The sequence below is a fragment of the Herpailurus yagouaroundi genome, unplaced genomic scaffold, assembly GCF_014898765.1.
Source record: "Herpailurus yagouaroundi ecotype Mexico unplaced genomic scaffold, PumYag 184, whole genome shotgun sequence".
Taxonomy (NCBI): Eukaryota; Metazoa; Chordata; class Mammalia; order Carnivora; family Felidae; genus Herpailurus; species Herpailurus yagouaroundi.
Genome location: NW_024412415.1, coordinates 9,908,520 through 9,921,704, shown reverse-complemented (window position 1 = coordinate 9,921,704; position 13,185 = coordinate 9,908,520). Strand labels below are relative to the sequence as shown.

The 13,185-nt window shown below is 41.2% G+C and overlaps 2 protein-coding genes across 4 annotated transcripts in view; one reads left to right on the top strand and one right to left on the bottom strand.

Moving 5' to 3' along the window:
* Positions 1–3,389: 3,389 nt before the first annotated feature.
* Positions 3,390–13,185, bottom strand: part of CCNDBP1 (cyclin D1 binding protein 1) — a 36,462-nt gene continuing 26,666 nt past the window's right edge. The window contains exon 9 of the mRNA XM_040492458.1: positions 3,390–3,450. Coding sequence (XP_040348392.1) covers positions 3,405–3,450 — 46 coding nt within the window. The 3' untranslated portion in view covers positions 3,390–3,404. The remainder of the gene's footprint in view (positions 3,451–13,185) is intronic.
* EPB42 (erythrocyte membrane protein band 4.2) overlaps positions 9,264–13,185 on the top strand; it is a 23,082-nt gene continuing 19,160 nt past the window's right edge. Inside the window, exons 1-3 of one of the 3 annotated variants that reach the window (XM_040492453.1) lie at positions 9,264–9,749; positions 11,129–11,314; positions 11,943–12,176. In XM_040492453.1, coding sequence (XP_040348387.1) covers positions 9,740–9,749; positions 11,129–11,314; positions 11,943–12,176 — 430 coding nt within the window. In that variant the 5' untranslated portion in view covers positions 9,264–9,739. Of the gene's footprint in view, positions 9,750–9,830; positions 10,194–11,125; positions 11,315–11,942; positions 12,177–13,185 lie in introns of those variants that run through there. The other 2 variants (XM_040492452.1, XM_040492451.1) reach the window with 2 other exon arrangements.

The following is a 13,185-nucleotide window of genomic DNA, read 5'->3' as shown; positions in this document are numbered from 1 at the left end:
CCCATGTAGTCATCACTTTCCCTCCAGCAACCCCTACCTATTCTCCGGATGCTGGGAGTGTCCTATTGTTTTAACACCTGAGCCCATTCAAGGGTGAATTTCTGAGTGCCTAGTATGTGCCAGCTGCTGTTCTGAGTATGGGAGAGAAGACAGTAAACAAAGCAAAGGTTCTGCCCCCATGGAGCTTACATTCTATTGGTTGTGGTGGGGCTACAGAAAACAAACATGTCAACAGGTAAGTAAGGTACTTACAGATAGTGTGTCCGTCATGATCTAGTTAGGAAAACCAACCCCTGTAAATGTTTCTACATACTACCTCTTTGTATCTTGGGGGAAAATGAGATCTCTCATTTGGCCTTCCTTTGAATCCCTTTCCATATCACATCCAAGATGTCCCTCAATCCTAAAAGTTCCAGCCTCTTGGCTCAAAATCTGCCAGTGCATTGTGGTGCTGGATGGACCTGGAATGACTGTGGTTCCAGAGAAAACACCAGCTGATGATGCAGTGAAGTAGATTTTTGGTAGGAAATGAAGTACTCTCAGACCCTTATAATGGCTATAGCTCGTATGTATCCTCCCTGTGAACACAAAGCCACTCCAATAATTATCTCCTCTCAGATGCACCTGCTTTCTCACGGCACCGTGCCAAATTTGGGATGGAGAGAGGCATGATGCACCTGCCCTCCAGGTACTGCTACATGACTAAGACAGCTGTTTGGGGCATATATTAAATACACACACATTAAATAAATACTTCTATTATATATAAACAAAATGGTAAGTGTAACTGACCAGAGGGAGAGAAGAGGGTGTGGTGAGAATTGCATAGTAGGTTGATGGCCCTATTAAAGAGTAGGAGAGAACCAGGAGAACCCTAACAGCAGGGACCTGGAAGTAACATATAATTATTTCATTCTGTAGTTGTTGCCTAACAATCATGAAAAATGGTTTCAGGAAAACATTGTGGATGGGAACATCTTACAGAGACAGTGACCTCTGAAGTACTTTTCAACTACCACACCCTCAGACTCTTTCAGGAATCTTGATTTTAACAGTACATTCATTAACTCTTCCACTCAACAAATATTCAGAGTTTCTATAGGGGCCAGGTCCTGAGCTAGGCACTGAGGACACAAGAAGGACCAGGGTCTGCCCTCAAGGAGCTCAAGTCTAAGCATGTGGAAAATGAAAAATGGACAGGAGGTTCTAACACAGAGTGGTGATAACCACCATTGGAGTGAGTGCAAGGTGTTATGGGTGCATAAGGAGAGGCAACTTGTCCAATCTTAGGATTGTGAATCAAGGAAGTCTTCCTGGAGGGGAGTGGCATTTAAGCTAAAATCTAACAGACAAGGAATCAAAGGGTTGGAATGCAGTAAAGCAGTCAGGAACTGCAAGTCATTCTGATAGCTAGAGATAAGAGTGGGAGGTGGCAAGTAGCAGGAAAAAATGAGTCTAGAGCCAAGGGATGAAGAGCTTCAGGCAGGCAGTCTAAGGAGTTTGGACAGCGATCACCTGCAGGCATCTGTTTCCTTTAAGTCTTGGATCATGGTCTTTGCCTGAAATGTCAGTGCTTAAAGTTGATTCTATTTTGCGGAGCTGAGCAGACTTCATGTGATTTCAGAAGCACTTAAAGGACAAATAGTTCTCCATCCTGGCCTGTCATAGAGGCTTACAACTCCCATCAGAGCATTCCTTTGAGCTAAGGCCTTCCTTGAATGTCAAGGTTGTCTTTCAACTATTCATTTAACATTTATTGAGTACCTATGTGTTGAATATTCTAGGCCCAAGGATAGAGCAGTAACAAGGCAAACAAGGCAAAGGATTTGAATAGATGTCTCTCCAAAGACACTATACAAATGGCCAAAAAAAGCACATAAAAAGATGCTCAATATCACTAATCATGAGAAAAATGCAAATCAAAACTACACTGAGATATTAAAAGTAGAAATACCATACAACCCAGTCTACTACTGGTTATTTAACCAAAGAAAATGAAAACACTAGTTCAAAAACATATGAACCCCTATGTTTGTTTGTTTAGTGAAATAAGTCATATAGAGAAAGACAAATTCTATGTGATTTCACTTATATGTGGAATCTAAGAACAAACAGACAAAAGAGACAGACCCACAGAAAACAGACTGATGGTTGCCAGAGGGGAGGGAGTGGAGAAGTGGGTAAAATGGGTGAAGGGGAGTGGGAGGTACAGGCTTCCAGTTATGGAATGAATAAGTCATGGGAATAAAAGGCACAGCATAGGGAATATAGTCAATGGTACTGTAAGAGCGTCATATAGTGACAGATGGGTAACTACACTTGTGGTGAGCATAGCATAATGTAAAGACTTGTCTAATCCCTATGTTGTACACCCGAAACTAATGTGTGTCAACTTTTTATTTTTCAAAAAAACCCTCTACATTGAGATATTACATTACATCCATTAAGATGGCTATTAAAAAAAAAAAAACAGAAAATAACAAGTATTGGTGGGAATTGAGAAGTTGTTGGTAGGATTGTAAAATGATGCAACCATTTTGGAAAACAGTATGGCAGTTACTCAAAAAGTTTAAAATAGAACTACCATATGATCCAGCAATCCCATTTTGGGTATATTTTCAAAAGAATTGAATGCAGGGTCTCAAAGAGATACTTGCACACCCATATCCACAGCACTATTCACAATAGCCAGGAGGAAGAAGCAACCCAAATGTCCATCGCAGGATGAATGGATAATCAAAATTTGGTATATACATACAATGGAATATTCATCCCTAAAAGGGAAGGGAATCCTGTCACATGCTACAACATGGATGAACCTTGAGGACATTATGTTAAGTGAAATAAGCCAGTCATAAAGGGATAAATACTGTATGATTCCACTTACATGAAGTATCTAAATTAGTCAAATTAATGATATAGAAAGTAGCAGAGCCTGAGGGGAGGGAGTATGAGGGAGTTCAAGTTTCAATTCTGCAAGATGAAAAGGTTTTGGAGATCTCTTTCACAACAATGTAAACATACTGAACACTACTGAATTGTATACTTAAAAATGGTTAAGATGATAAATGTTATGGTATGCGTTTTCTACCACAATAAAAAAATTTTTAACCATCCTATACTGGTTCAGCATTTACAACTTTATTAGATAAATAATAATAGCATCCATAACAATGTCAGCAGGAATAAAAATCTCCATTAATTGAGTGCCTAAAAACAAACAAGCAAAACTGGGTTTCAGTCTTTGTAAGCGTTGGTCTATTTCCTATTACCTTTACTCCTGGAGTAGAGTCCTTCAGGGGTCCTGATTGAAAACCTGGGGTATTTATTGAGGCCCTTCATCCTGGTGGCCCTGGAGCTCCAATTTTTACCCTCCAGCCCTGCGAGATTGCCAGAAGATCTGCTCAGATTCTCAGGCTGTCATCCGCCAATTGTGAATCAGCAAATGTCCTAAAGGGAGAAGTGGCACTCTGTCAGGCTTACCATCTCTGTGCTTCTCTTCTGCATGAGATCTTGATCCCTCAAATCCTTGATGCCTTGATGCCTTCAGGCAGATATGTGAAATATTTTATTCAGTTTTTCTGGTTATTATCAACAGGGGCTATAGTATCAAAGTAGTTTGCTCTATCTAGAAGCAGAAATCCTTGAGAGGTATTAAAAGAGGCCTGAATAGAGAGAACTTCCTAGTGATAGTTTGGATTATAGGCTAATAATGAAGTCGAATGTATGTATGGGACCAGAGCTGGACCTGACCTATGTTTGAGTCCAGTCTTTACCACAAACTGTGAAATCTTGGGAAATCAGATCCTGGGAGGCTCAGAGATAAACTTCTAGTGTGTGGACACCATGTTTACAGATAGATTGTAATGTGCATTTTTAGTCTCATTTTTGCAATTTTATCTCCATCTCTATTCATCTTTTGCATCATTTTAATATATGCTCTTCTTTTAAAGTTTATTTATTTATTCGAGAGAAAGAGACAGGGAGAGAGCAGGGGAGGGGCAGAGAGAGATGGAGAGAAAGAAAATCCTAAGCAGCCTACATGCTGTCAGCACAGAACCTGCTTGGGATTCTTCCTCTCTCTCTGCCCCTTCCCAGCTTGTACTCTTTCTGTCTCTCAAAGTAAATAAGTAAAGACTTTTTAAAAAAGTGTTTTAAAAGTCAGAGGTATAACTGACTGAGCCACCCAGGTACCCCAATATATGTTCTTTTTTTTAAGTAGGCTACATGGCCAACATGGGGGCTTAAACTCATGACCCTGAGATTGAGAGTCAGATGCTCCACCAGTTGAGCCAGGCAAGTGCCCCTAAGTTCTTTTTTTTTTTTTTTTAAGTAAGTTTCATGCCCAATGTGGGGCTTGAACTCACGACTCTAAGATCAAGAGTCACATGTTCTACCAACTGAGCCAGTCAGGCACCACAATATATGCTCTTCTGAAACATCATGTTTCACTGTTAGTCATCTTAAATTCTTTCTGGAAGGAGGCAGTATGTTAATTGATTTACTCATTAATTCATTCATTAAAATAAATATGTTTACTCCCTGGACCTGTTTCCTCACCAATAAAACAGGAATAATGATCTCTTACTTAGTTTACACACTTGAAGTTTCAGATCATATGAGATAATGTATGTAAAAATGCTTTGTAAAGCAATGTACCAGCATCATTAATTTATTTGAAAGTGGGAGTCCTGTTGAATATCTTTTCTTCCTTGCCCCCTGTAACCCAAACATTAGTGTGTCTTACCAATTTCATGTCCTGCATTTCTGTCAAATCAGTCCACCTCTATGTTCACCATCACTCCCCTGACCAGGCCACCATCATCTCTCACTTAAATCATTATGGCAGACTCTTACTGGTCCTCTCTTTTCCACTTTGGCCCCCAGCCAGCGTGGTATTTTATTTTATTTTATTTTTTAAATCCATTTTAAAAATACTTTTATTTATTTTTGAGAGAGAGAGAGAGAGAGAGAGAGAGAGACAGTGCAAGCAGGGGAGGGGCAGAAAGAGAGGGAGACAGAATCTTAAGCAGGGGCTTGAAATTGTGAACTGTGAGATAATGACTTGAGCTGAAGTCAGGAAGCTTAACTGACTGAGCCACCTAGGAGCCCCAGAGTGGTATTTTAAGAAATGCTAATGTGATTGTTACTCCATTGCTTAAAGTCCCATTTGTTAACTTCCCAGAACTCTAAGGATAAAATTCAAAATCCTTAACTCAACTCTGCAAAATTCAGCCCTTGCCTTACTTCTCATCACAGGCTTTGCTCCATCCAGTCCCTTGACCTTCCTTTGATTGCTCCTTCCCTTAGGGCTTTTGCATATGCTGTTCTCTTTCCTCCCATACCTCCCACCCCTTGCCCCATTGCCTAGCTATCTTTCCTGTTTCCTGGCTTAAATTTGCTTTGTCAGGGAAACCTCCCTGGACCTCCACACCTAGGTCATAGAACTTGGAACTTTTCTATTATAGCAGTTATCACAATGGCAAGCAAATAATTAACAGTATAAGCACCTAATACTGTTTCCTCCTGCTGGAATATAAGCTCCTTGTTGGTAAGGACACATCTATCTAATTTATTACTGTATTACCAGTGTCTATTACAGTTCCTGATGAACAATAGTGTTCAATAAATGTTTGTATCATGAATGAATAAATGAATCCTTCTTGGGTATACACTGGCCACTTTGTTTTTCTGCCAGAGGCTGGGAAGTTGAAAGGTGTGGATGTACTGGGAAGCAGGACTGAACTTTCTGGTCACTCATGCCTCCATCTTCCTCGCATCTCCCATTCTCCTTTCCCCAGCTCAACCAAAACATAACAATATGTCACAGGCTCCCCCAAAATGCCCCAACTGAAATACTGCCAGAAAGTGGGTGTTTGTGGAGTTCCCTGGGAATTGTATCAGGAGAGATTATCTCTATTAGTACCAAAAGTGAAACAAATCCAAAAAGGGATACCAGCCCTTGACTCCCCCATTGCCCTCCCAGAGCCAGAGGACTCACTGTGGTGAAAACAGTCTTTCAGTTTGGAAAGAAAACAGCCTTTTCTTTCTCTTGCAAGTTTTTGTTATTTTTCAAATAATTACAATACATTGTTGTGGTATAAAGATACTAAATGTGAGAAGTGAGATGACTCATATTCAAAAATACCAAATAAAAGCTGTGCTGTCTAGTTAACAATAGGTTTACAACCTATTGGAAATATGTATCACTCCCTCTCCGCCTGGCGCGCGTGCGCGCGCGCGCACACACACACACACACACACACACACACACACACACACACACGAGTACCAAACCCTTAGATACCCGACTTCCTGGTTCTCCTTACTCTCTCCATTTCAGGAACTTATTTTTCATGGGCTTTGCAATGAGCATGCGCCAAATAACTGAGGTCTCTGCACCACCTCAAGAAACGTACCTTTGCTCCCATTAAACTACTTTTTGCCTTACATGGGCATAGGCGACTTCCCGGTAAGGCTGTAACCTCTGTTGTACTCAGCCAATGAGGAATCAGGGGAGGGACTTGCATGGTAGGAGATAAATTGCCTGCTGTAACCACCCCTAGTGTGCCTGTCCATCAGACACCCCTCTTGCAAGAATGTTGATTAAAGCCTCCCTTCACTGTGCTCCGAGTCTCCTCTCCCTCCTTTGACTGGGTCAGTGGGCTTATTTCTTACACCAAAGGGTATACAGAAAGCCTTACACCCAGGCACTGAATTGCCCTACACCAAAGCAGTAGCTTTTCAGAAATATTCTACACAAACACAAACAAATTCATATATATTCTCCCCCCACACCATTTATGCAAAGCTAGTATACTATTCACACCTTACTTTTTGCATTTAATTTTATAACTTGGAGATGGTTCCATATTAATTCATGTAGAACCAGTTCATTCTTTTTCACATTTGCATGGTTGTCTATTGAATATAATTTATCTATCTAGTACCTTATTTATGGACGTTTATATAGTTTCTGATATCTTGCTATTGTAACTACCAGTACAATCAATATATTTCTATAAATTTCATTTTACATGTTTGGTTATTTGCATTAGAATATGTAGAAGTGAAATAGCTGACTCAAAAATATAGACATTTAAGGTTTTGGTAGATATTACTTAATTTCCCTCTATAAAGCTGAATCAATTTACATTCTTACTAGGATTATAAGAGAATAACACTTTCCCACACCATCACTAACTCAGAAAGTTGTCAAACTATTTTATCTTTGCCAATCTGATAGGTGAAAGAAATGATATCCCAGGGTAGTTTTATTTTTTATTTATATTAAATAAGGGTGGACATATTTTTATGTATTTAAGAGAGACATTTGAATTTCCTTTTTTGTGAATGGTCCATCATATCCTTCACCCATTTTTTTTTTAATTTTTTTTTTCAACATTTATTTATTTTTGGGACAGAGAGAGACAGAGCATGAACGGGGAAGGGGCAGAGAGAGAGGGAGACACAGAATCGGAAACAGGCTCCAGGCTCTGAGCCATCAGCCCAGAGCCTGACGCGGGGCTCGAACTCACGGACTGCGAGATCGTGACCTGGCTGAAGTCGGACGCTTAACCGACTGCGCCACCCAGGCGCCCCTTCACCCATTTTTCTATTGGTTTGTTGTTCTTGACTTATTGATTTGCAGGTACCTTTTACATTAAGGAAAGTAACACTTCGTGGTACAAGTTTCAAACATTTCTCCCAGTTCATTGTTCTAACATTCTCCCAGTTCTCCCAGGTCATTGTTCATATATTCTAACTTCGTTTATATTAATTTTTTAAGTTTATTTATTTTGATAGAAAGAGAGTGTAGGGAGGAGGAACAGAGAGAGAGGGAAACAGAGAATTCCAAGCAGACTCTGCACTATCAGTGTGGAACCTGACGCAGGGCTTGAACTCACAAACCATGAGATCATGATCTGAGCCAAAACCAAAAGTCAGATGTTCAAACAAATGAGCCACCCAGGCTCTCCTAACTTTGTTTATGAGTTTTTCCAACTAACAAAATTATAAGGAATGAAATTTATCTATTTTTTCTTTATGGCTTCTGGGGTTTGTGTTATATTTTAAAAGGCATTCCCCAGGCTGACTTAAAAGTAAGTGTCTTATCTTTCCTTTCAGTACTTTTAGGATTTAATTTTTTACATTTAGAGTTTTGATTCATCTGGAATTCAGTTTGGTATATGGTGCAAGGTAGGAAACCAACTTTATTCTATAAGCTTTTTGTACCCAAATAAGTTATTAGTGAATCCTTATCTTCCCAATGATTCAAAGTGCCACATTTAGCTCATACTTAATGCATACATTTTGGTTGATGTGCTTTCTCAAGTGAAGTGATGTCATACTATGTTGTAGTATCTAGGAATCCTGGTTATACTATACAAGGAGTTAGAAATGTAGTATGACCAGGCCTACTAGATATTAAAACACATCTTAGATGTTTTAATATAAAACATCTTTATATCTTTAGATCTTTTTAGATTATATTTTATATCTTTTAGAAACTTCCTTTTGAATCTTAGAATCAGCTTTTCCAGTTTCAGAGAAAAAACTTGTTAAAATTTTTATGGGGACTGCATTAAACTTAAGATTAGCATACTAAATTATCTTTTATAATAATTTTTTAGTAGATTCATGGTTTCCAGGTAAAAACCACTTCATCTTCAAATAATAAAAAATTTACCTGTTCATTTCCTGTGAAGAATCATTTTTTTGGAGGAATAAGAAGGCAGAAGCTTCATTTTTTTTTTAACATAATAAGATTCCTCAAATGGGCAATGGTTCAAAGTTTTAAAAGTATAAAACTGTAAACAGGAGAAAAATCACCTTCCTATTCCATTGTCCAGCTTTCCTCCCCACAGGCAACCAATGCTCTTTGTAGTTTCTTTTATATCCTTCTATAGATATCCCATATGCATGCAGGCCAGTATTCCTGCCCCGGAGCGTGCTAACAGTCTTGGAGAAGCCCCAGCAAAAGCTGGGCTTTAGAAGACCAAAGAGGGCCAAAGAGGAGGTCCTCTCCTGTGTCTTGTCTCCTCAGTGACCAAACAAGTAGAAATAGAAAAAGATATAGGTCTTGAGTCCCAAGATAGTTTTCCATCTTCTATGCTAGAGTCCCAGATCTGGTAGGCTTGGAAGAACTGGGGCTCTGACTTCTACTTTTAGGATATTTGTTTTTCACCAACAAATTCTACCTCCTTATCTCCTTCACACAGATGATCTCCAGACATACAGGTTCTCTCTATTACCAAAATAGCCACAAACATCTAGCAACTTGAAGCCCATGATATGTTTAGGGCCTGAAATTTGGAGTTGAATGTGGGCCTTCTGTTTAGAGTCATCTCTTCCATAATCTTCTCTTGTTGTCCAGGTAATATCTCTGAGGGTCTCTTGAAACCACTGAAATGACAGGCTTAGAAGTTTCCTCTTGGCTTCTCTAGCTGGCTGATCTTCCTCCATTCCACCCACTGCTCCAGTCGGGCACAAGAGATAAAATGAAAAAGGGTAACTCCCAGCAGCTGGTCCAAGAGATACTAGTGGGGAGGGAGCAGAGAAAAGAAATATGTGGGGGCCTCACAGGAGGAGTGGAAGAAAACTATACTATTTATAGATTCTTAAACCAATGAAAATACCTCCATCATTTTCTCTCGGGACAGATTCAGAGAGGAAGCACTGAGCAACAGTTCAAGACAGGCATTTCCTGTGGTCAAGTGGATAAGACCAGCCTGCAGCCATGGAACAGGGTGAGCCAAGCCATCTATCCATGGGGCTTACTTGACTCTCAGTAGCTCCTCCATCATAATGTGTTTTTATTACAATAAGTAGGATGGTGGTAGAGGTGATGGTGGAGGGGGGCTATAGTGGGTGGTAGTAGTGGGTGCTGTGGTGGTGGTGGCAGTGGTATGGCTATGGGTGGCAACATGGTAGCTCATTGGTGGTAAATCGTTGGTCATAGTTGTGATGACAATGATGGTGGCTAACATGCGTTAATGTTCCTACCCTTAACATGGATTTATGGCATCACAACATGATTATCCTCTGTAGGTTGTGATACATATGGAAGATAACCCTGGGAAAGCATGAGGGTGTCACAGCCTCAAAGCTAAGTGGGAGAGAGGTGCCTAAGATGGCTCAGTCAGTTAAGGTTCTGACTCTTGGTTTCGGCTCAGATCATAATCTCACTGTTCGTAAGTTTGAGCTCTGCATTGGGCTCTGCGCTAACGGTGCAGAGCCTGCTTAGGATTCTGCTCCCTCTTTCTCTGTCCCTCTCCTGCTCGCTCTCTATCTCTCTCTCTCAAAATAAATATAAAAGTATTAAAAAAAAAAGCTAAGTGACAGAGAAGGGGAGGTAGGAGTCAGGGAATCCAACTACAAGGGGCAGAGGCCAACATAAAGCAAGGGAACAGGTAGAACTACAGGATGCAGAAAGCTCAGGGGCCTCTGCATGTCTATTAGTATATTTACATGGCTCATTGTCAGATGAGAACTGCCTGATAGACTGTCATAATACTCTCAGGCCCCCTCCTTGGAGAGTTTTTCTGGGCTGCATGGTGCCATGGGTTTGGTGAGCCTTTAGGTGAAAGAGCCAAATATTATCTCAGGTGAGTTGGTTCTACTGTCTGGGCCTCACTCTTCTCATTTATAAACAAGAGAATCAGCTCAGTGATTTCCAAACCAGCTCTAAAAATTATTTGTGTTTGAAGAAGTAAGGAGTAGGAACAAAATTCTGGGTTTTATTCATTGTTTTTGGCTTGGGACCAGAAAAGGAGGTCAACAATGAGAGCAGGCATTGCTCTTTTAATAATAATAATTGTCCCATTTAATGAGACTTCCTATGTGTCTTATATGTGTATTATATATGTATTACTGTGCTAAGTGTATTATATATGTATTACTTCATTTAATTTCCCCAACCCTGAAAGAGGGATGATTCCTTAGTCTAAGGAAGAGGAAAATGAGTCTCGGAGTGGTTAAATCACTTGCTTTAGGTGGCACAGTTAGTAGAAAAAATTGAGCCAAGGATTTGAACCCCAGTTCATTTATGACTCCAGGGTCTCTGCTTTTGTCTCAACTTATGTTGTCACATTTACCTAGTCTCCATGACTTCTGTTTTCCACAGTAGCCCTGGGGATCAAGAACTGTGACTTCCAGGCAGCAAAAAACAATGAGGAGCACTACACCAAGGCCATCAGCTCCCAGCACCTCTTTGTGAGGAGAGGGAAGCCCTTCACCATCATCCTGCACTTCCAGGCTCCAGTCCACACATTTCTGTCTACTCTGAAGAAGGTAGCCCTCATTGCACAAACTGGTAAGTGGGGCAGACCTAGACCTTCTTGGTGGCAGGACTGGGGGGTTCTTCCTCCAGCATCTTCTCAGGGAACAAAGGGGCAAATGAGCCACACTGCCCTGAGTCTGAGGAAGTCCTGCCCACCTGGCAGAGCTGTTGTGAGGATGAGATAATGTGCCTAAAAAAATAGTGTTTATTATGATTCAGAAGCTGCTGAGCATCATTATCACTAAGGGGTTCCTTTTGGTTGCAAATATAATGATCAGTTTTGTATAAAACCCTGAATGAATCTAATCTAGGCTTATGATAACATTTAGTTGCTACTGTTTCTTGAATTTGTACTACATGTCAGACATTGGGCCAAGTACTTCACATGCAATATCTCATTAAGGCCTCACATTCACCTTACAAAGAAGGCACACTACTACACACATTTTATGCATTATGAACCTTTTCTAGATGTAGGTTCATGAGCACTGAGAACTTGTGCTCTCCCATCACCCTTTATTGCCTCCCATTACTGGATGGGCTGCTTTCATTCTCACCAAAAACCAATTTTCACCTGTTCCAACTTTGTGATACTTGAGTTTATTACTCTCAGTTGTGACCAAGAGGTCCAAATGACCAGTTCTTCTCTGTGTGACTGCAGGAGAACAGCCTTCCAAGGCCAAGAAGACCCAAGCCACATTCCCAATTTCCAGTATGGGGGACCGGAAGTGGTGGAGTGCAGTGGTGGAAGACAGAGATGCCCAGTCCTGGAACATCTCTGTGACTACGCCCACAGATGCTATCATTGGCCATTACTCGCTCCTGCTGCAGGTCTTGGGCAAGAAGTCATTTCCCCTGGGCCGATTCACAGTGCTCTTTAACCCTTGGGCTCGAGGTGAGTTTAGACCCAAACCAGCTTGGGCTGCCCAGGGACTCAAGGCACAGGAGTTGGGGCACAGCTCTGGCAGGGAGTGACAGGCCCAGGCTCCAGTGGGAAGCTCCCTCTAAGGATAGCGCCAACACGCAATTACTGTGTCGTCTGCTTCCTGGATGAATGGCCTCTCAGACCCAGGGTCTGTTTTGGTGTCACCCTTGGCAGAAGCAGCCTGGGGCCTCCCACTGAAAGCAAAGTCTTACCTCACCACTAAACCCTGGTGCTGGGTCAGGTTATTTGACCATAGGAGCTGAGATTCACTGAGATGACCCTAGAAGAGCTACTCTTTGTCATGACAGTACAGGGGCTAAGAACGGGAAAGTGGTTCAGGAATGGATACAACCTGAGTGATGGGCTTCTCTGTCTCCTCCCTGGGCTCCCATAGTCTGTCTCCAGAGCAAATCCAGGTTTTGTGGGACCTGAGATTTATATAACTTCGTGGACCTTCTTTAAGAAAAACAATACAGGGGTGCCTGGGTGGCTCAGTCAGCTGGACATCAGACTTTGGGTTAGGTATAATGGATCTAATCTAGGCTTATGATAACATTTAGTTGCTACTATTTATTGAATTTGTACTACATGTCAGATATTGGGCCAAGTGCTTCACATGCAATATCTCATTAAAGCATCACATTCACCTTACAAAGAAGGCACACTACTACACACACTTTATGCACTGTGAAACTTTTCTAGATGTAGGTTCATCAGCACTGAGAACTTGTGCTCTCCTATCACACGGTTCATGAGTTCGAGCCCCGTGTCGGGCTCTGCCCTGACAGCTCAGAGCCTGGAGCCTTCCTTGGATTCTGTGTCTCTCTCACTCTCTCTGCCCTTCCCCAACTTGTGCTCTTTCTCTCTCTCTCTCTCTCTCTCTCAAATCTAAATAAACATAAGAAAGAAGGAGGAGGAGGAGGAGAAAGAAGGAAGAAGAAGAAGAAGAAGAAGAAGAAGAAGAAGAAGAAGAAGAAGG